The sequence below is a fragment of the Vombatus ursinus genome, unplaced genomic scaffold (assembly GCF_900497805.2).
Source record: "Vombatus ursinus unplaced genomic scaffold, bare-nosed wombat genome assembly UNPS02009173.1, whole genome shotgun sequence".
Classification (NCBI taxonomy): domain Eukaryota; kingdom Metazoa; phylum Chordata; class Mammalia; order Diprotodontia; family Vombatidae; genus Vombatus; species Vombatus ursinus.
Window position 1 is genome coordinate 4,484,246 of NW_020948951.1, and position 21,550 is coordinate 4,505,795.

The 21,550-nt window shown below is 38.5% G+C and overlaps 1 protein-coding gene across 5 annotated transcripts in view; it reads left to right on the forward strand.

Moving 5' to 3' along the window:
• The window catches only part of RFX2 (regulatory factor X2), a 167,039-nt gene that overhangs the window by 85,679 nt on the left and 59,810 nt on the right, over nucleotides 1-21,550 (forward strand). For 3 of the 5 annotated variants that reach the window (XM_027851244.1, XM_027851247.1, XM_027851245.1), the window contains exons 3-4: nucleotides 6,409-6,488; nucleotides 7,381-7,645. In XM_027851244.1, coding sequence (XP_027707045.1) covers nucleotides 6,409-6,488; nucleotides 7,381-7,645 — 345 coding nt within the window. The remainder of the gene's footprint in view (nucleotides 1-6,408; nucleotides 6,489-7,380; nucleotides 7,646-21,550) is intronic. The other 2 variants (XM_027851248.1, XM_027851249.1) reach the window with 1 other exon arrangement.

Here is a 21,550-nt window from a genome sequence, read left to right on the forward strand (position 1 = left end):
ACCTACTAACAGTGTGACTCTGGGCAAGTCACTTAATCCCAATTGCCCTCACCAAAAAAAAAAAAAAAGAAGAGAAGAAAACTTTGAAAAACCATTCATACATGTTTCATCTGTTGTGTAACAAAACTAAAGTTATAGTGATGTAGTATTATTTTCCAAATAAACACACAAAATGCAAGTTATAACTGGTCAGTGGTCAAGTCCACTAACAGGTCTTAACACACAAGTGCTGGCAGGCAAGTGTGTCTGGCATTGTCGGGAAGTCCAGCATGTATAGGCAGGAATATGTGCGTGTAATGACTTATGTACATTATGATACTATGTGGTTACATGATGCAATATTGCATCATCAAAATTTAAATGCAGGAAAAAAACACAAATTTACAATAAATTATTAAATTTAAGATACATCATTTTTTTTTAAAAAATTGTACTTTTTTGGAAAAATGCAAATTTTTTTAAAAAACCATTAAAGGGTTAAAGAAAGTAGATTTCCAGAAGAGTGCTGAGTATTTTTTTTAATGGGGTGGTAGGATAAATAAGTTTGGGAACCTTTGATCTAGGCAGTAAGTCTTTGACACTTATAACACTCTAGATCAGACTCAGCAGTAAAACTCCCAAGTTGGGTCTGGACCAGATTATAATGTAATTGAGAAATGTTTAACAAAATATAACAAAAATAAATAAAAATACAGTAAAACACAGGTAGTGTTAATTTGTGGTTTTCTAAGTCAATATGCAGCCTGAAACGGGTTTCTATTTGAGTTTGATACCACCACTGCTCTAGGCTTTGCATAGGGCTCTGTACACAGTGCGTATAGTTAATAACTCAATTAAAGTTATTGACTAATTTTCCTGTAGGGGAAATCCCTATCTGCTCATGCAGTTCCCATGATTTGTTCTCCATTTGTCTGATTGTTTGTACATTGTGTAAATATTAATGTATTTAGATTTCTCCACATCAGTGTTAATTATCTTAGGCTCCAAAATCTTATAGGGCATGTACTCTGTCAATTTAATCTGCATTTTGTGATACAGTTTTATCTTTTTCTCTTTCACTTGTCCATCTATCCTTCCTTCCTTTAATTCATTCAATAATTACTTATTAATATGCAAAGTACTTTTTGTGTACTAGATGTAAGACATATTTGATTCCTTTATGGAGTTTATAATCTAACATGAAAGAACGCATACACAAATATGCCATATGATATAGTGAATGAAAAATAATCATAACCTATATGTGTGTGTACATTCACACATAATAACACTCGTGTATGTGTATATACACATTTGTGTATGCATATGTACACATTTGTGTATATGCGTACATACCCATGTGAGGGGGCCAGATTGTGAAGGGCTTTGAAACACAGCCAAACAGAAGATTTTGTATTTGATCCTAGACGTGACAGGGACCCACTGGTGTATATTGAATGGGGGGGGGGGGGGGGGGGCCAACCCGCCCTTTAGGGAGAACAGTTTGTCAGCTGAGTAGAGGACAGACGGCGGTGGGGAGACTCTTGAGGTGGGGAGAGCAACCAGAAAGCTGTCGTGACTGTCCAGAAGTGAGGGCACGAGAGCCTGCACCAGGGTAGTGTTGGTATCAGAGGAAAGAAGGGAGTACTTAGAGAGGTGTTAGGAAGATCATGCAAGGTTAGAAGAAAGAAAAATCATTTCTAATTGGGATAATGAAGGAATACTTTATGGAGGACAGGCTGTTTGAGCTGATCTTGAAGACCAAAAGTAGTATTTTAAAAGCCAGAGATTAAGGAGAAGAGAGGTCCTTGCTTCAAGCTCTCTCTCCACTTTAATCCATCTTCTACATTTTTGTTGTTGTTCAGCCATTTCAGTCATGACCAACTCTTTGTGATCCCATTTGGGGTTTTCTTGGCAAAGATATTGGAGTAGTTTGCCATTTCCTTCTGCAGCCCATTTTACAGATGAGGAAACTACTTCAGTTTACTTAACAGGCTTAGGTTATTTGCCCAGGGTCACACAGCTAGCAAGGGTCTGAGGCTGCGTTTGAACTCACAAAGATGAGTCTTCCTGAGTCCAGACCTCGCACTTTATCCACTTCGGTACCGTGCTGCCCCCATCTTCAACGTAGCTGCCAAAGTAATTTTCTTAAGGTGTAACTTCCTTAAGTATAAGCATGTTACTCTCCTTCTCAGTAAACTTCAGTGACTCCCTCTTGCCTCTCGGATCCAACATAAACTCTTCTGGCATTTTAAATACTTCACAACTTCACAAAATGACAGAATTTGAGAGCTGGAAGACAGATTGGCAGCTGTCTAGTCCAACCTCTACACAAAAAGAATCTCCATTATTCCATATCCAAAAGTTTAGTCTCAGCTTGAAGACCTTCAGAAGAACTAAGCCCCCGCTACCTTTCCAGCTAGAGATTACGATCCTTCATGTACTTGACTCAGGGTCCAGTCCAATTGCCCTTCTTCCTGTTTCTCACCCATGCCACTCTATCTCCAGTCTCTCTCTCTTTTTTTTTTTTGGCTAGGCAATGAGGTTAAGTGACTTGCCCATGGTCACACAGCTAGTAAGTGTGTCAAGTGTTTGGTCTGAGGCCGGATTTGAACTCAGGTCCTCCTGAATCCAGGGCCGGTGCTCTATCCACTGCGCCACCTAGCTGCCCCCAACATCTCCAGTCTCTTGACTTTTCACTCTCTGTCCCCCATACCTGAAATGAGCTCTTTTCTATATGTCTATTTTGCTTCAAGACTCAGCTCAAGTGTTCCCTTCTATGTGAAGCTATTGCTGATCCCTACAACTGCTCATGCCTGGCCTTCCTGCAGATTACCTTGTATTTATTCGTATGTGTTATCTCCTTTGATAAGAATGTAAGCTTCTTGAGGGCAGAAACTATTTCACTTCTGTCTTTGTATCCCCAGTACCCCTCCCTGTCACATAGTTAGTGTTTCATAAATGCTTGTTGATTCCAGGCTTAGGAAATGGCACCAACAAAGATATAGGACATGAAAGCAGTCCATTTTGGCTGGAACATAGTGTATGTGGAAGAGAGTAGTAGGAAATAATTCCAGAAAGATATGAAAGACATTGAAGTCAGGATAAAGTAAAGAGTTTGAACTCCATTCATCAGGGAATAAGAATTCAGTAGGGAACCACTGAAGGATTTTGAGCTAAAAAGGAACATTGTCAAAGCAACTCTAAACTACAGGGCAGCTGTGAAGAACATTTGTTTGACAGCAGCACAGACACCGGTTTGGAGTGAGGAGAAAGTGATGGTAAGGAGATCTGCCAGGAAGCTTGTGCTTTGATCGCAATTTCAGAGATTATTGGCAGCAGGAACGTTCCTTTTAGGAGATCGATTGAGGAAGTACAGCAGGACTTGTTAACTGATCTGAATGTGGGAGGCAGAAAAAGGAGGGAGGAGCTTTAAAAAAGAAACAACCCTAAAGTTTTGAGTATTGGGGACAAGGTGAGGGTGTGCTTGATGGAAACAGAAGTCAGAAAGAATTGATTTTTACGGAAGGATGATAAAAGTCTGATTAGAACATGTTGAGTTTGAGGTGTTGCCTGTTCTGTGTGTATGTTTAAAGATGGTGATAGTAGCTTTTGGTATTTGTAGGTGGTTTCGTTACTCTAGAATATATAATCATCTTCCAACTATTTGAATTACTAAGTTGGGTTGAGGCTAGGGAACTGTAATACATTTAATCCAAAAGAGTTAGAGAGTCGCAAAAATCATTTGTCCTTGGCTTTGGGATTTTGAGTATGGGTTTGGCTGATTGGGAATTTGCAGTGCTCAGCACAAAATACTGAAGCCACACCATGAGTACCTGACTTAGGATTCAGTTTACCTGTAGGTATTCTCTCCTTACTTAGCTTACCTCTCAGAGGTCAAAGCAGATAGCGTTCTCTCTCTAAGACTGGTGTATCGCTTTAGGCAAATTGTTTTCCCTTCCTGCGTGAATCTGTACTTTCTTATAGTTTGTAAGTTTCATTTTACACACACAACTTGGTGAAGGAGTTAAATATAAAGCAGTCTTCAGCAGAAAACCATATTTTCCTGATACATGTGGTAGTGGGATAATAGAACCAGAGATTTGGAGCTGGAAGGAGGAGACTGATCATTGGGTCCAATTTCATTTTACAGCTGAGGAAATGGAGGCTCAGAGTGATTAAGTGACTTTCCCAGGATTAGACAGGAAGTAAGTGCCTAAGGTGAAATTTGAACCCAGGTCTTCCTGACTCAAAGTCCAATACACTAGCATCTTTCCTTGGAACACTGATCTGAACTTAAGCATTAAATTCTGGTGCTATCTAAACATTTTCTTCCCTTTATGGCACATCCTAAATTTTTTACCCAAAAAGTTGTTCTGGAAGCTATAGATAATTTTTTTTTTAAATTTCCATTCAGTTTCTCAGGGAGGCTTAGAGAAGAATAGGAAAGATGGCCTTATATATAGCTTTTGCACTGTTATTAATCTGATATACTTTATAATTAGACTGAGAATATACTCTAATACTTGAAAAGATCCTTGATTTCATTAGTTGGGATACTTTCTCCTTCGATACAGTTTGCAACCCACATCTTAGTAGACAGTGTAATGCCATGGCCCAAAATCATCACCTAGTATCCAGTTTTATGGTGCTAAGCTCTCAAAACTTTACTAAACTGGTCATTGGATGACAATCTGTCACCAGACCCACACGACTTGAAGCATTTCCATCTTGCTTAGTAACTTCCAGGGGGGGAAGTTTGTTAATTGTACATTAGCAGTTCCAAAGGGTATAGTTGGAAAGGTGGGCATATCTGTGGGACATTGGGGTGGGGGCAGGGTTGTAGTATATGGAAATTAGGAAGTAGGAATACTCTAAAAGCTTATTAGAACACTATTCCCCTGTATAGTAAGTATTGCCCTTCTCCTTCCCCAAGAGCAGCTTTAAAGGAATTACTCTGTCATTGGAAAGAGCTTTGAGATTTACTTGTGAAGTGTTGTGTCCTGAAGAGAAAAACCTGGTCTGGGAGTCAGGAGGCCTGAGTTCTGTTTTCTGATTCCTTTAGTGCCTAGCTGTGTGATCACTGGGGTGAGCCATCTCTCCTCTCTGTGTCTCAGTCTATCTGTAAAACGAAGAGCCTGGTGTGTAAGGTCCTTTTCAACTCTCCCTTTCTGTGATGCAATGGACTGGGCTTCTCCAGCTCAGCTGGTATGGCATGCACATAGACTTTGGTTAAAGCCCCAGTAGAAGGAAAACACTGGAGCATATTCCCAGCCTGAAGTAACCACATCAACATAACAAGATAAGTGTCTGGCATAGAATTGTTCTCCATTTTTCCCATTGTCTTTCTCACCATCACCAGTACTCTATTTCACTTTTCCCCTCCTGTCTTTATTCTCATCCTTTTCATAGTCCTACACTTGATAATAATCCAGGGAATTGTGACCAATCTATGGCTCTGGTGGTGGTACCAGGGACTCCTTAAAGGTGGGCACTGAGAGGTGGAGGAAGGGGAAGAAATATTCAAAGCATACACTGTCCCTGTTATTTAATATTATTTAAAGTTTTACTCGTTGTTGAATCAGAGAAGATGGTAGAGCTGAAAGGAACCTTACAGATTATCTAAGCCAATTCTTTCATTTTAAAGATGAGGAAACAGAGGCAGGGCCATAGAGGTCAAATGACTTGTTCAAAGTCTCACAGCCAAGCCAACCAGACTGATCATTTCTGGTAGCAGCCACTTCTTCCTGCCTTCTGCTTCTTCCATCTTTGCTGTTAAGGGATCAGCAATATGAGACCGTGCCTCTGTTGCGCAACCTTGGGGGGTTTATTATTTATCCTTCAGCCGAAAAGAACACTACCCTTCAACTTCCTTATGTTCTCCTCTCCATCTGGGCTCATGTATGGATAGTGAAGAGAATGTTATAGCATCCTGTGGGCTTTTAGCTTATGTAATTGCAACAGGGAAAAGGTAGTTACTTTGAAATGGTTGTAAGTTTGTGTCTTCAGAGGAGATAGCAGTAGGATAATCAGAGATTTCATCAGATCTTTGTTGAAAGCAGTTACCCCACTTTCTCTGCTGGTTATTGGCCAGGACATCTGTTCCTTTTCTGGATATACAAGTTCTCTTTTTTACTTTATTTTCTACTGAGTTTTATATATGTGTAGACCCGGTGGATATATAGGGAGCATGTTTCTCCCCTATATGTTTCTCATCCCTTCTATACATGAAAAACCTGTGACAACCTGGTTCTCCTGCACATGCCAGGATAATTAAGCCATTTGTTGTTTGAAAGAAATAGTTCTGTCATAGTATTGTGCTCTTTACCGTTGGTATTATCAGATTAGATAGTTTTAGCCTAAAACATCAGAAATTGTTATAAAGAAAATTGTGTTGTCCATAATACAAGTATTTCATATTCCTTCCAGGTACAACCTGTTCAGCATGTCTATCCAACCCAGGTCCAATATGTGGAAGGAGGAGATACCGTCTATACTAACGGAGCCATGTAAGTGAGTCTTGTCTTTCAAAAAGCATGTGGTGTTCATGCTTTTGCATGAGATCTCTTAGTAAGTGTTTATGATCATGGTGATGTTGAATAACATGGCAGTGATGGAGCAGCAAAACTAAAGACATAGCTTGGAAAAGATGCCTCTTGTAGCTTTCATGTAGGCACAGTGTGGGTTTGGTGGCAATCAACTAATCCACAGCATTATACCTCATGGCACTCTCGGTGGCATCTCAGAAAGTATGATTTTATGAGATTATAGTAAAGATCTGTACTTGAAAGCCGGGAATAACTCCTAATCTATCTTAGCTGCATTGCCACTAAACTTGTTTAAAAAAATTATTGATAGCTTTTGTCCTTGTATTACCTTCCTTCCTCAATATATTCCTCCCCACCCCTACCCAGACAGACTGTCAGAGACTTTAAGGGAAAGAGAAAAAAAAACAGTATTGCAAAACTCACCAATATGTCAACCAAGTCTGATAGTACGTACAGCATTTCACACTTATAATCCCCCACCAGTGTAAAGACGAAAAAGAAAGTTGCATTCTACTATCAATTTTTTAGGGCCTATCTTTGTCATCATAATTATGCAATGTTCAGTTTTGATTGTTTGTTGTTCTTTCCATTTACATTGTTGTAGTTGAGGTGTATATTGTTTTCCTGGTTCTGTCTACCATGTTTTATATCCTGTAAGCCTTCCTATGCTTCTTAGAATTCTTCTTATAAATTATTTTTTACATTCATGTATCACAGTGTGTTTAGGCATGTCTCAATAGATGGGCACTAATGAAATTTTACTCTGCTTCTTTTGTAGCTGAGATTAGATAATCATTTGGTATATAAATTCTAATTGCTTTAATTAATTAATAAATTCTAATTCCTTTAACAGACGAACTGCCTACTCCTACAATACTGAAGCTCAGATTTATGCCCCTAGCAGTGCTGCTTCCTACTTTGAGTCACCAGGAGGTGGAGCTCAGGTGACTACTGTGGCATCCTCTCCATCAGCCATTCCTTCTCACAGTATGGTGGGCATCACCATGGACGTTGGGGGGAGTCAGATCATCTCCAGCTCAGGAGCCTATCTCATTCATGGGGGGATGGATAACACTAGACATTCTCTGTCCCATACTTCACGCTCATCTCCAGCAACGGTATGTACTGTAGCTTGGTGGGACCAGGTATTCCTGCTGAGTCACTAGAAATAATTACATTCTGGACTAGATGGCTCATTGGAGGTGACAGTGTTTTCAGTTATTTAAAACTGGACCGAATTAGTAATTACATTATTATAGGTAGGCTTTATTCCCTTAAGAAATAAACCTACTCTTCTTTATTTGTAAAGCAAGTTATTCCTTGCTTTAAAGTTTTAACTTCCCAAATGTTTTTAAGTTAATGATTTTATTTTCTATTTTTTGTATATTTTTAAGTCTTGTTCAAAACAAAATTTTCTTACTTGCTCATATTAATCACAATTCTAAAAAATTATGCTAATAGTGAGATAAACTGGTTCTAATTCTTCTTTTTATAGAAAGATCCCAAATCTCTCTAATAGACTGACAATTGGGGGGAAAATGGATTTTTCCCCCCTTAATTTTTCCTCCTTTTTAAAACATGATATTACCACTGGTATTTCCTGAAGAGTAAGTAGTAGAGCCTGTTTCAAGAATGTGGCTGACTCACTTCGTATGAACTCCTCTGTTAGCCACTGCAAACAAATATGACATGTTGAAGTTGGCCAATCAAACGGTCGTTTAGTGAGCATTTAAAATATTATAATGTTAAGGATAGAGATGGCTTATGATCTCAGCCTAATAAGAAATTATGAATTTGGGAATTCATATAGTATTACATTTCAATTTTTTTTAAAGTTGTTTTTGGATAACACTGATATGTCTGTTGGCCATAGTACAGTCATATAAGAGAACTTAATAGTTATATGTGTCTTGTGTATATAAGGATAGTTGTAAGACATATCCTGAGGTCACTTTAGTAATGGTGAACCAACACTTTGAAAACTAATGTGTCCAAATCTAAAATTTGCAAATTTTTTATTGAAAGCCACTTGGAAGATGTCATTCTCCAAAGGCTCCATTAGTGAAAAATAATCTTGGACCAAACTATTTGGTTAAGTGTGCATTTCTAGCTTTTCCCAGTAAGAATATTTTATTCTGTGGATATTAAAGCTGGAGTATTTTAATGTAATTATAGGTTAGAAAGTATATTCTTCATCTGTACACATTATTTCTGAAAGCAAGTGCTATCCTTTCTAAGTTAATTGTTCGCTTCTCAGCATGTGCTGAAACTATTCTCTCAAAACAGAGATTAACACCTTACTGACTCCATCCTAATTACTCTTCATTCCTTATATCCCAAAAGTCACATTTGGGTATCATGTACATTAAAGACTGCCCTCCACCATAATCGCTTCACCCCTGCTGAATCCAAAGTATAATTCCAGGGCCGGGGTACAGGAAGAGAAAGCCACATACCCTCTCTTTTCCTCTATTTCTTGCCTTAAGGGAATTTTCTGAGCCTCCCAAGGGCAACATTTGCTGGTATAATCACAGCTGTGCTTATCCATGTCCTGGGCCCAACTTTAGAATCTTTGGTTAGTCAGAAGTTGGTCTCTTTCCTTTTTGGCTCTGACTAACATCAGAAGTCCTCCATAGCCAAGATTATTGGCCCGTATCCTAAAGTGTATCTGTCTCTCCTTCCTTTGATTTTCTTTGGAAAATAATTAATAGCTGATGACTAGGAAGCTTTCTACAGTCTAAATTAAACCTCTGTGAGACTTATAGGCACAAAGTTTTTTTAGCACAGTACTTTAATTTTAATTTGCATTATTCATTAGAATTAGAGTACAATCTGGCACCCACAAGAATGAATGGCAACATTCACCAAATGCCACTAATGTTTTATGTGTAAATAAAGTTATAGTGAAAACCTTAACATAGTAATAATTGAATCTTTATTGGTATGCCTATGAGCTTTGACACCTACGTTCATCAATTTGTAGGAAATGTATGGCTACCTATATGTAATATTTCTGAATTTATTTCACAAAATTTTAACTGATCAAAGTTTCTGAAACCATAAAAAAGGAATTATTTCTGATGTGGTTTGAATTTTTAATCTTTACACAGGACTCTGCCTGGTCTGTACTTAGTCTTGGAACCTACCAGCACCATAAGAGTTGAGTCCTCTCTCTAGGAATAAATAATGAGGAGCTGTCTTGAATTTTTAAGAGGAATGGGATGCCAGCATCTGACAAATACCATTTACAGATTGTCTCCTCCCAGATGTTTTGTGTACAACTTTTATATTAACACTAAATAATGAAAAGTAGAAACAATGTTATTCAGGGTACTTTCAAAGTAGTAATTATACAAAATACCTTTATGGTGAATAAGTAAGATCAGTTTCTTTACTTAAAATATGCCAACAACTTATGATTTCATTGGTAAAGGCCCACCATCGCAGAGCACAAATCTTACATGATTTAGTAGAAAGTGTTTGAGGGTTATAGCTGAAAAAATTTAATGCTCCATGGACAATCTGGAAAGGAACTTCCCTGAACTCAGGCTGGTCTGTGGACCCTAGACATAGCCCGTTCCTGGACTCACGCTTGAAGGTCCATTCCATTTCGGCAGTTCCTTCTAGAGCTTAACATGGAGGTGGCCTAGCCTTGGAGAACACAAGGGTCCCCTCTGCTTCACAGCGAAGCATTAGAGTAGGATCTTAGTGGAGGAAACAATAATCATTTTTTTTAACGTTTTAGTACTTTTTCTGTTTTGTTTTAATACTTTTGTATACGTTCTAAAAATGTTTGCATACTTAACTTTAAATGATAAAATCACTTAATCATACTTTGAAATGCATGCTAGCCACCACTTCTTGAGTGGTGGCACAGCATAGTGGATAGCAAGCTGGTCTCTGAGGCCCGAAGACTTGGACCTCCAGTCCTGTCTCTGACATGTGCTGCTTGTGATGAGCCTAGAACTTTATAGGACTCTAGGCTGCTAGAGGTCTCAGACATGTGGCATGCAGCCTACAACACTCCCAAGTGCAGCCTAAACCAGATTAAAACATCATTTGGAAATATTTAATGAAATAAACACAAATAGAGTAAAACATAAATAGTGTTAATAGGTGGTTTTCTAAATCAGTATATGTGGGTCACCAGGATCCTTGTATATGGCTTAGTGACCCTCATTTCTATTTGAGTTTGACACCCCTGGTCTAGGCAACTCTCTAAGACTCTGAATTGCAGAGAAAATGATGCCCTGGAAGCTAGAGTATCTTTACTAGAGAGTTTCCTATACCAGTGAAATCGTAGATCTCTGTCCTCCAAACCCCTATTTCTTCTTGTAACTGAATAAATTCTAAAACTATACTGGTGAAATTTATAATTAAAATAGGAACATATTACCTTTCTGGATATTTTTGTTTTCAAAAAAGTACATGGAGTGAAAGATGCTACTGTGATGGTTGTCTACGTACTATCTCAGGCTGATACCCTTCCATCACTAGTCTAGGTGCTTTTTTTTTTAAGAGCGGATAATTTTCAAATTGTTATCTGTAGAAAGCATTCAATCAACTCAAAGTTTTAAAAACAAATGTTAAAAATTATTTTTACATGCAACTGGGAAATAAGATATACAGGCAATGGGGTATAGAAATCTGTCCTGCCCTACAGGAAAATAGGAGGAGAAGGGGATAAGAGAAGGGGGTGGTGATAGAAGTGAGGGCAGATTGGGGTAAGGGCCATTCAGAATGCATGCTGTCTTGGGGTGAGGGGAAGGGAGAGATGAGGAGAAAACTTGGAACTCAAAATCTTGTGGAAGTGAGTGTTGAAAACTAAAAATAAGCTAATTAATAAAACATTTTAAAAAAGCATTCAGTCAATGGAAGTATTCAACTGGATGATCACCTGTTAGAGACATTACAGAAAGTGTTCACATATTGTAGGAGCAGCTAGGTGGCACAGTGGATGGAGTGCCGAGCCTGGAGGCAGGAAGACTCATCTTCCTGAGTTCAAATCTGGTCTCAGATGCTTACTAGCTGTGTGACCCTGGGCACGTCACTTCACCCTGTTTGCCTCAGTTTCTCCTCTGTAAAATGAGCTGGAGTAGGAAATGGCAAACCACTCCAGTATCTCTGCCAGGAAAACCCCAGATGGAGTTATGAAGAGTCAGACACAACTGAATAACAAATTCATGTATTGAGGTGGATTGGTCTACAGTTGGCCTCTGAGGTTCCTTCCCACTTTGAAATGAATGAAACAGCAGACAGATTTATGAAAGGCATGTGGAGGCATTTCCCAATAAAACTGTCTTTAGCAGGCTTATTCTAACCTGTGTCTGTTCTCCAAGGATGGAGTCCTTTACATTTGGAAATGTTATTCTGGTTTCCCACTTTGCATCATCAGCCTTTTGTATTAGGATGCATTTTTAGAGACCTAAAAATGGTTGCTTGAACATTTTAGGTCTCATACTTTTCTTGTATAATATAAGCAAGACCCAAAACCTTAGAAAGGAGCTCGGTGCCCTCGCACAGGAGAGGCACTCAAGCTGGAGGTGCAGGGGCCTTTAGGAGTAGGAGTCCCTCTCCTGTTCATCTTCCACATCCCATCTTCCTATACTTTACCCTCCGGCCTTCACATGGACATATTTCAATTCTACTTCTAAGGGAATTCTAAGTTGCACCCTTAAAGACTTGTTAGTCATTTGAGTGCACAGTGGTTGCCTTTCTTAGCTCAAATCATAAAGAGTCCCTCTGATCCTTTCAAAGCTTCGTGTTAGCCAGGCTTTTTGCTAATGTTAAGACGAGTGAGCTTCAATTTCAGCAGCAGCTTGTGGAGAGAGGCAGCATGGTACAGTGGAAAGAACCATGGGTCAGGAATCAGAGGGCCTGGGTTTAAACCCCACCTCTGATGCTTCCTTCTCGACTGACCTTGGGCAAGCCATTTAGCCACCCTGGGTCTCAGTTTCTTCATCTGTAAAATGACAAGTTGGAAAAAGATTGCCTCCAAGGCTCTTCTAGCTCTATGATCCTGTCAACTTATATCTTAAAAGATCCATGGAATGGACCACACAATTTTGTGGTGCTGTGGCATTCAGACATTATCATTTGGGGATTTAAAGCAAATTTAGCTTTTGTGGATTTACGTTTTTCCTTTTGTTTGTATTATGAATAGCTTTAGGAAATCAGGCTTTCTTCTGACATTTTGATTGCTATATCAGCAGCTGCTTAGGCTAACAAGTTTGGGTTCTGCCCAGTTGGGGACACTTACTAAAAACAAAGGCTAGGAAAAGCTCAACACCAGCTGTCTTACTATATAAGTTGCCTTGTTTCATTAGGAACAAGAATTTTTAAAATTCAAATTCCTTAAAATTAATTGAGCCCAAACTATTGTGTAAAAACGGTAACATCATGCCAATGTTTCAAGAAGAAGGAAGAGGCAGCATAATGTGATAGAAGAAGGTAGCAAACCTGGGTTTTAATCCTTGCTATTTAATACAATGACTTTATGACTTTATGTAAACTTTATGTGACTTTAGGAAAAGTACCTAACTTCCCAGGGCCTCAGTTTACTTGTCTATAAAAATGAGAGGTTTGGACTAGGTTAGGTGTTCTTAACCTAGGGATCAGGTTTTGTGAATTTGTTTTTAAAATATTTTGATAACTTTCAAATAATTTTGATATTTTAACATTATTAGTTTCCTCTCTTATTCTATGCAATTTGTTAAACAATGATTTCACAAAGGGGTCTAGGGGCTTCCCCAGTCTGATGGCTAAATGACACACCTCAGCTAGTAGATCTCTGATCCTTCTTGTTGTGAATCCCCTGATCTACATTCGCATATATGGAGCATTTAAAGGTTTATAAAGCACTTTCCGAAACACAACCTGTGAGGTTAAGTAGTGCAGTTATTGTTGTCACATTCTCCCTGATCAGATGAAGATCCTGAGGGATGAGACAGTTTACCTGGGATCAAAGATCCATTGGGCTCTAATGTGATCCCAGTACTCCTCTAACTGGGAACAGGATCTGCTTCCACTCTATCATGCAGCGACCTGTAAATGGCTTTCATGTTGAAAGTCTATGACCTCAAAACTTGATATATGTTGCAAAGTAAAATATTGTTAGTGGGGACTACCTAGGATGGATCATAGGTGGGAGATTTGCATGCCTTTTCACTTGTTTCTGATGTCATGTTTTGATTGATTTTTTTAAATGAGGTTAGTGTAATTTGTGAGTGTGACGAAAGTTTTGCTAAAAGCTGATCTCCACATTACTGGTTTTTCTCCTTTTGCAATAATAACCAGCTTGCTATATAACACAAGCTAAAGTTTTTTAAGGCATGTGAAGTCTTCCTCAAGTCATAACTACTCATTAGTGTAGGTATGATCTCAACTCCAGGGCTAATAAATGGAAATGAATTTTGAATATTTGGGTTTTTTTGAAAACATTTATTATAATAGTATGCTCTGTGCTATTTATACTAAAAAGGTTTTTTGAGAAATCTGGGTATCAGTCAGCAATCAACAAGTTGTATTCTTGAAAAGTGTGTGTGTGTGTGTGTGTGTGTGTATATTTGTGTATGTGTGTTTTAAAGCCCTTTTTTTGTATACTTCTTATTATTTATTTTCCATTCTTTTATATTTAAATTTTGTGTTCCAAATTCTCTCCCTCCATCCCTACTCACTGCGAAGGCAAGCAATATGATGCCAATTATACATGTAAAATCATGCAAAACATATTTCCGTATTAGCCATATTTTTTTAAAAAAACAATAAAAATAAAGAAAGTGAGGAAATTATAATTCAATGTGCACTCAGTTCATCAATTCTCTCTCTAGAGGGGAGTAGCTTTTTTTCATTTTCATCATGAGTCCTTTGGCATTGTCTTGGATCATTGTATTGATCAGAGTAAACCAAGTTTTTCACATCATTACATTGGTCATCATTTCAACATTGCTGTTACTATGTACAGTGATCTCCTGGTTCTTTTTACTTCACTTTGCATTAGTTCATATGGGTCTTACCATGTTTTACTGAAACCACCCCCAATTTATAGCGCAATTGTATTTCATCACAATCATCTGCCACAGCTTGTTCAGCCATTCCCCAGTTGATGAGCATCCCCTTGATTTCCAATTCTTTGCTACCATAAAAAAAAGCTGCTTTAAATATTTTTGTGCATATAGGTCCTTTCTCTTTGATCTTTTTGGGATATAGACCTATTAGTGGTATTGTTGGGTCAAATGTTATGCACGGTTTCAAATTGTTTTCCAGAGTGGTTGGACCAGTTCACTACTCCACCAACAGTTCATTAGTGTCCCTATTTTCCCTCATCCCCTCCAGCATTTGTCATTTCAGATAGGTGTAAGATCTTACCTCAGAGTTGTAAAACCCTTCACTTCTAAGAGACACCAGGAAACATACTCCTTTGCCTTAAGGAAAAGGCATCTAAGATAGTCTTAGTGGTGGAACATAAATGATCACTTATGAAATCCCATAGTTTGGGAGGTCACAGAACTTTTTTTATTCCAAGATTAACATTTTTAAGGATGAAATTCTAAAAGCTATTTTTAAAAGTTTATTTTTGGTAAATAGATTTATTTCTTGATATTTTTATCAGATTTGCATTAAAAAAAATTTTTTCCTAGTGTCCATTTAAAGGAAATTGTTAGAGGGCCTACACATCTCAATGATCTATTTTAAGGGGACTAAACTGTTTCTTAGTTTATCTGACCCCCCAGATTGGTATATATCCCTCACTATGAAGTTAGCTCCTGTGAAATAAAAGTCTTTCTCAGAGAAAATTAAGCACATGTGCCCTCATCTCTGCTGAAGTGTCCTGGTTTGTTCAAATCAAGATAATAGGGAGGAGACTAGCAATTTCATTGGTTTAGGGAACTAGTGGGTGAGGAAACTTCCTCTCCCAATGTAGGAAGGCATCTTTTCTGCAATTTATAATCTTCAAGCTGCCTAGAGTTAAGTGACTTAACCAGAGTCAATAGCCAGTATGTTAGAGCTGGGATGTTCAGTTGTCATTTGACTTAAGTTAAAAATTGAAAGGCTAATTTTTGATCCAATTTTTTCTAGCCAATTATATGAGATTTTATGAAATATAATAAATTTAGTCTGGTGTCCTCTCCCATCTTCTTGTATTTCAGGCAATATGAGAGACTTAAATTAGACTTAACCGGTGCAGAGCAGGCAGGGATAGATAGATAGATCCACAAAGGAAATGTAGTTTGAATTAATAATCAACTCAGGGATGTGGGGCAACTTGATGGACTCTGGGAAATAAGATAGTTACATACAAATAAGACGACCATGGAGCCAGTAGTTGAACATGATTGATCAGTGTAGTACTATGATTTAAAAAAAATAAGCCAGCATAAAATGCATACCATCCTAGGATGCATGAGACATGCAGGATACAAAAGCCAGTGAACCTTGTGCTTTATGTGGTGTTGGTAGGGCCTAGGAGGGTGTTATTGTACTGAAGTGAAAGGTCAGTTCTGGGGTCACCATCAGACTACTATCACTCTCTCCCTAAAATCCCAAACTTTGAAAGCTAATTTTGGGCTAATGAATTATTAGCTAACGAATAAGAAAGTACTTAGTTTATTTAAATCAATAAATATTTATTATACCTCTACTTAAAAAATCTTAAAGAGCAGTGGGAAGCTTACAAAGGGCTTTCCATACATGATGTCATATGGCCCTTTCAGATATAGGTAATACAAACATTGTGATAATCCCTATTTTACAGATCAAAAACCTAAGGATCAGAGAGGTTAAGTAACTAGACCATGGTCAGACAGCTTATGAAGTGTTAGAAGTGGGATTAGAAGCCAGGTCTTAGTGACTTCAGTCCCAGGACACAATCTACTTTGCCACATTGCTATTTTTTTTAACATTCTTTTTTTCTTAACTTTGAGTTCTAAATTCTCTCCCTTCCTCCCATCCCTCCCTCACCCACTGAGAAGACAAGAAATATGATGCCCCTTATACATGTGAAGTCATGCAAAACATGTTTCCATATTAGCCATGTTTTTAAAAAAAAGCAAGAAAATGCTTGTTGTTCTGGTTTTATTCACTCTGCATCAGCTCCTATAAGTCTTCCTAGGTTTTTCTGAAACTATCTCCATCATTTCTTACAGCACAATAGTATTCCAACATATTCATATACCATAACTTGTACATTCATTCCCCAATTTATGGGTTATCCCCTCATATTCCTGTTCTTTGCCACCTCAAAAAGGACTACAAATATTTTTGTACATCCTTAGAGCAAAATACTGCACAATGTGGACATTCATGTGTGTGAGTGTTCTCTTTTCCTTTGACCAGTTCAGATGAGAGGTTGAAATGTCAGCTGTTTTTCTCCACCCCTGCTCCTTGCTTGTATAGATGACTACTTGCACACCTTGATTATGTGAGATAGTTTTCTCTAACCATCCCCCCCCCCCCCCCCCCGTGCATTCCTCTTCCCTCCTCTCTCCATTCACTGCTGCCATAATAGCTCACTCTGGCGGGGATCTTTTTTTTTTTTTTTTCCCGACCACTCTCCCACTCTACTTCCTGACTTTGGACTTGAAATTAGGACTGAGCTCTTCCACACTTCTGGAGGGAAGGTCTGGGCTGTTTTTGTTGCTACTTTCTTCCATCATTGAATGTCATGTTACTTGAGGATCTCAGGGACAGCTCAGAGTGGGGACCTTTAAGCTTTCAGTGTTCCCAGAGTCATTTGATCTAGGGCAAAGTTTGATTGCTGCCCCTAGTCTGAGCTTTGCAAGTTCCTGACCTGGGTTTTGGTCTGAGTAACATTAGTTGAACTCGGCCCCCACTATTAGCCAGCTTGGAAGTTTTGTTGGTTCAGTGACAGATTTATAAGCTCTGTTTTGGTCTGGGCTTCCCGTGCTGATTCTGCAGGCCGGGATAGATGTTGGAACTGAGATCCTGCTGTGTTCCTGAGGTCTGAGCCACACTGTTAGTGCTTGCTTCTGAACTTCCTCCTTTATCAGTACACTGCCCGGGCTGTCACTACCTGAGAACACCACTTCCTGTACAGGCCTCCTTCTCTGCCCTGGATCTGTGATCCAGAGCCGGGTAGTGGTCAACAAAGCCGATACTTTGCACCTGTCTCCATCGCAGTGCCCTAGTATAGGTCTGGGATCTCTCTGTGCTCTAGTACACAGCACTCCCTGGGTGCTGGAGTGCTCCTGGAGTTTTCTCCTAGCCCAACCCTCTCAGTGACAGCAGACCTCTCCATCTATCTCCTTATGCTAATGTGGCCTGGATAAATGACATTTTTCTGGACTTCCCCATCAGGATTTGGTCTGGTGCATTTTCTAGGTCTTTCTGGAGGAGTTTTGTGGAAGGGAGCTTGGCTATACTGGGTCTGCTGCTCTGCCTTCTCAAATGATCTTTTGTTTTAATTAATCTCATAAGGTCCATAAAGCTTTATTTAATAGAGTTCTCTACTTTTGTATCTTCTAAAATTTCTCCTTGCCAAATTCAGCAACTTTGAATATACTGCCTTTAGAGTCTAGACAAGCATTTTATAAAAGTTTTGCTAGGTTAATGATATATTAAATCTAGGTGAATTCTACATATTCCCCTAACTTTTTCTGCATACAATAGTTTTTATTTATAACTTTCTTGTTTATAATATTGCCTTTTGCTGGTGCTAATATCCAGGTTCTTTCTTTTAGCCAAATTATAATTCTACCTTTTAGAATACTCTCCTTCCTTAATTTGCCATTTCTTCTTCTAACCAAGTTTTCAGCCCACTACAAAATGTCAGAGAACTCTTCCCCCACCCCAATTTTACAGATGAGGAAACTGAGTGTCAGAAATGTGAAGAGATCTGCCCAAGTTCACATGGTTATGTGATTTCTGTACACCATTCTTAACATTTAAGAATTATTTCTTGATATTTCTTGATAATTCATTACATTATTTATATGTAAAATATTTTTAAAATTAACAGAAGGTATGAATAGTTCTATTAAGCCAAAAGTAAAGGTTGTATTTCAATTGTGGTCATTACATATCAAAAGATTTTACCAAGAGGTGTGTACATCCACAATAGAAATCCTTTCTCCCATTAGAACTATAAAGTCAAGTAGCCAAATTCAAAGCTACTAATAAAAAAGTTGTTTGTTTTCCCAAATTTGTTAGTGTAAGACCTTTGCCATGTGGCTATTAGCAACAACCAGTTGACCAGAGTCAAAAGTGGCATAAAATGAAGAAATAGTCTGTTCATTTCCAAGGGTTTTATGCAAAATTACATGACAGTCCATTATAAGTATCATTTAAGACCATAAACTCAAGCTAGTTAGTTCTTCAGAAAAGTTTTTAATTGCTCTTCATTATAATCTTGATACAAGTTGCTTTGTATGAATAGCAGCTATTGTGAAGTGGGAATGGTCAGAGTCTCATCCAGGAGTCAAAGATGGACTCTTCAGGTCCCCTAGTTACTCCTAATCAAATTGTTATGGTCTGAGATACTTGTGCAATGAATGAATGGTATGTCGTGGAGCTTTGGCTCCCTCTACTGAACTATGGAATGGTAGGCACATTTCTTAAATAGGAGATTGTTTCATTTTAGATTTGCCTTTGGATATGTCCTAATTGTATACTCTATCACCATTTAGTCTTTGTGATCCTACGCCTTGAACAGTACTTTATTTCCATATGGGGATTTTGAAATTCTTTTGGCTACAATAAGAGCTTATGCTCATTGTGGTCTCAGTGTTGCCTGCTTACCTGTTTACTGGGATTCTTGAGCAAGAACCAGAGGAAGTGGGAGCCTCAGCTTCTGCTCTTGTCCTTAAACATCTTAGCCTCCTGGAGTCTCACAGACATCCTGAAATATTCTAGAAAGAGGTTATTTTCTTCCCTTCCTCTATCTGTTTGGTTAAATCCAATATCCGGTCGCTTTCTAACCTAAGGCCATTCAAAGCATAAAGCAAGGGCTGTAGAGGGAATCATTACACTTTACCTTCCCCCATTTCCCACTCACTTTTAAGATCATATCCCCATATTAAACTGTAAACCCAATTCAAATGCTATCTTCTTCACAAAGCCTTATTTGATTACATGCTACCACCTCATCGGTAATAGCCTTCCTGTTGAGACCTCTCACTTTATTTTACCACCTAATGTTGGTAAAAATGTATTTTTGAGCCATTATGGTATTTTATGTGTATTTGTTTCTGCCTCTACCAGTCTTAAATTTGGTGGGACAGTGTCAAAAACTTTTTATCTCCTGCTGTACCTAGTATAGTATTCTACATACAATGGTAGACACTAAATAAATATTTGGCTGTAATAACATTACTACATACCCAATGATTTGTTTTGAGGATTAAGCGAGATATATAATGTACATATGTAAAATACTTTGTAAACCTTAAAGTACTACATAAATGCCAGCTATTGTTTAATTATATTGACTAAGTTCCCAGGGTTGTGCATTATTTAAATCCTTGTTCTTAACCATTTCATGAATTATCTTGGCTTCCTGCTTTATATGGAATGCTCTCCTGAAATTGCTTGATAGCATTCTGTCCAGGGTGTCTGTACAATGTACACCAGAGGAGTTGCCCACTCGGAATCTGTCCTATCCAAAGGTCAGCGCAGCATTGGGTTGAGACACATTTAGGCCTTCTGAACTGAGGAAGCTTGTTCCCTAAGTCTTAGACTGGGCTGCCCAAAGCTACAGGGGCATATTCTGGCTCAGGGGTGGGGAACCTGTGGTTTCGAGGCCATGAGTGGCCCTCTAGGTCCTCAAGGGAGGCCCTTTGACTGAATCTCCATGTGGCCTCGAGGCCACAGGTTCCCCACCCCTATTCTAGCTAATTTTGGAATGATTGTGCTTGAGAGGAGTTTGGAGTTACTAATATTTAAACACAGTGTTGTAGGAACAAAACTATTTCATTGGCTGGAATTTACAGATCAGAATTACCAAAGCCTCTGAGGGTTTTTGTCTATTTTTATTTGTCTTTAGGGGACTGCCTTTAGCCACATTTTTTTCCTACTCTCCCTTTGCCTAAATTTAGAGTATGGAGTCAGTATCCATATCTAATTTCCTGGAATCAGAGTGGCAGACTAGTTAGGGAAAGATACTACTACCTTGTCTTCTTCCTGGACATCCAAGTCAGAATTTGATATGTGGTTCAGTCAGGCCTCATTTCACCTGAAGGAGACTTCTCATTGCCTACCACATAAGGTATCAAGGGGGCATTTATTAAGCTCATACTACTGTGTGACAGGCACTGTGCTAAGCACTTTACAAATATGATGTCATTTGATCCTCACAGCAATCTGGGAGGTGCTATTATGATCCCATTTTGCAGTTGAGAAAACTCAGGCAAACAGATTAAATGACTCGTCTCAGAAGGGTCATACAGGTAGTAAGTGTCTGAGTCTGGATTTGAACTCAGGTCTTCTTGACTCCAGGCTCAGCACTCTATCCACTGCACTATAAATTTTTTTACCAAGTACATACTATGTGCCAAGGGTACTGTGATAGGAACTAGAGATGCGAAGAAAAAAGTGAAATAAACTTTGCCCTCAAAGTGCTTATGTTCTATCAGAATATAAACTTCACAGTTAATCAGTCAGAAAGCATTTATTAAGTGCTTGTTGTGTGCCAGGCACTGTCCTAAACATTGGGGATGCAAAGAAAAATAAAAACTCAGTAACATTCTAATGGGGGAGGCCACATGTAAATAATTCTGTATATACAAACTATACAGAGTAGAAAGAAGGTAATTTCAAAGGGAAATGTTTATTCCTTGTGCCTGGAATGTTCTTCCTCCCCACTTGGTCCATTGAATTCTACCTATCTTTTAAGGCTCTATTCAGATGCCACCTCCTGTACCAAGCCTTTGCTGATTCCCCACCCCCTAATTGGCAACATTTCCTTTTGTCCTTTTCATCCCGTAAGAGTAATAATAGCTTATATTTAAATAGTACTTTAAGATTTGCAAAGTGCAATTGCAATGCAATTATCTGATTTGGGGCAGCTA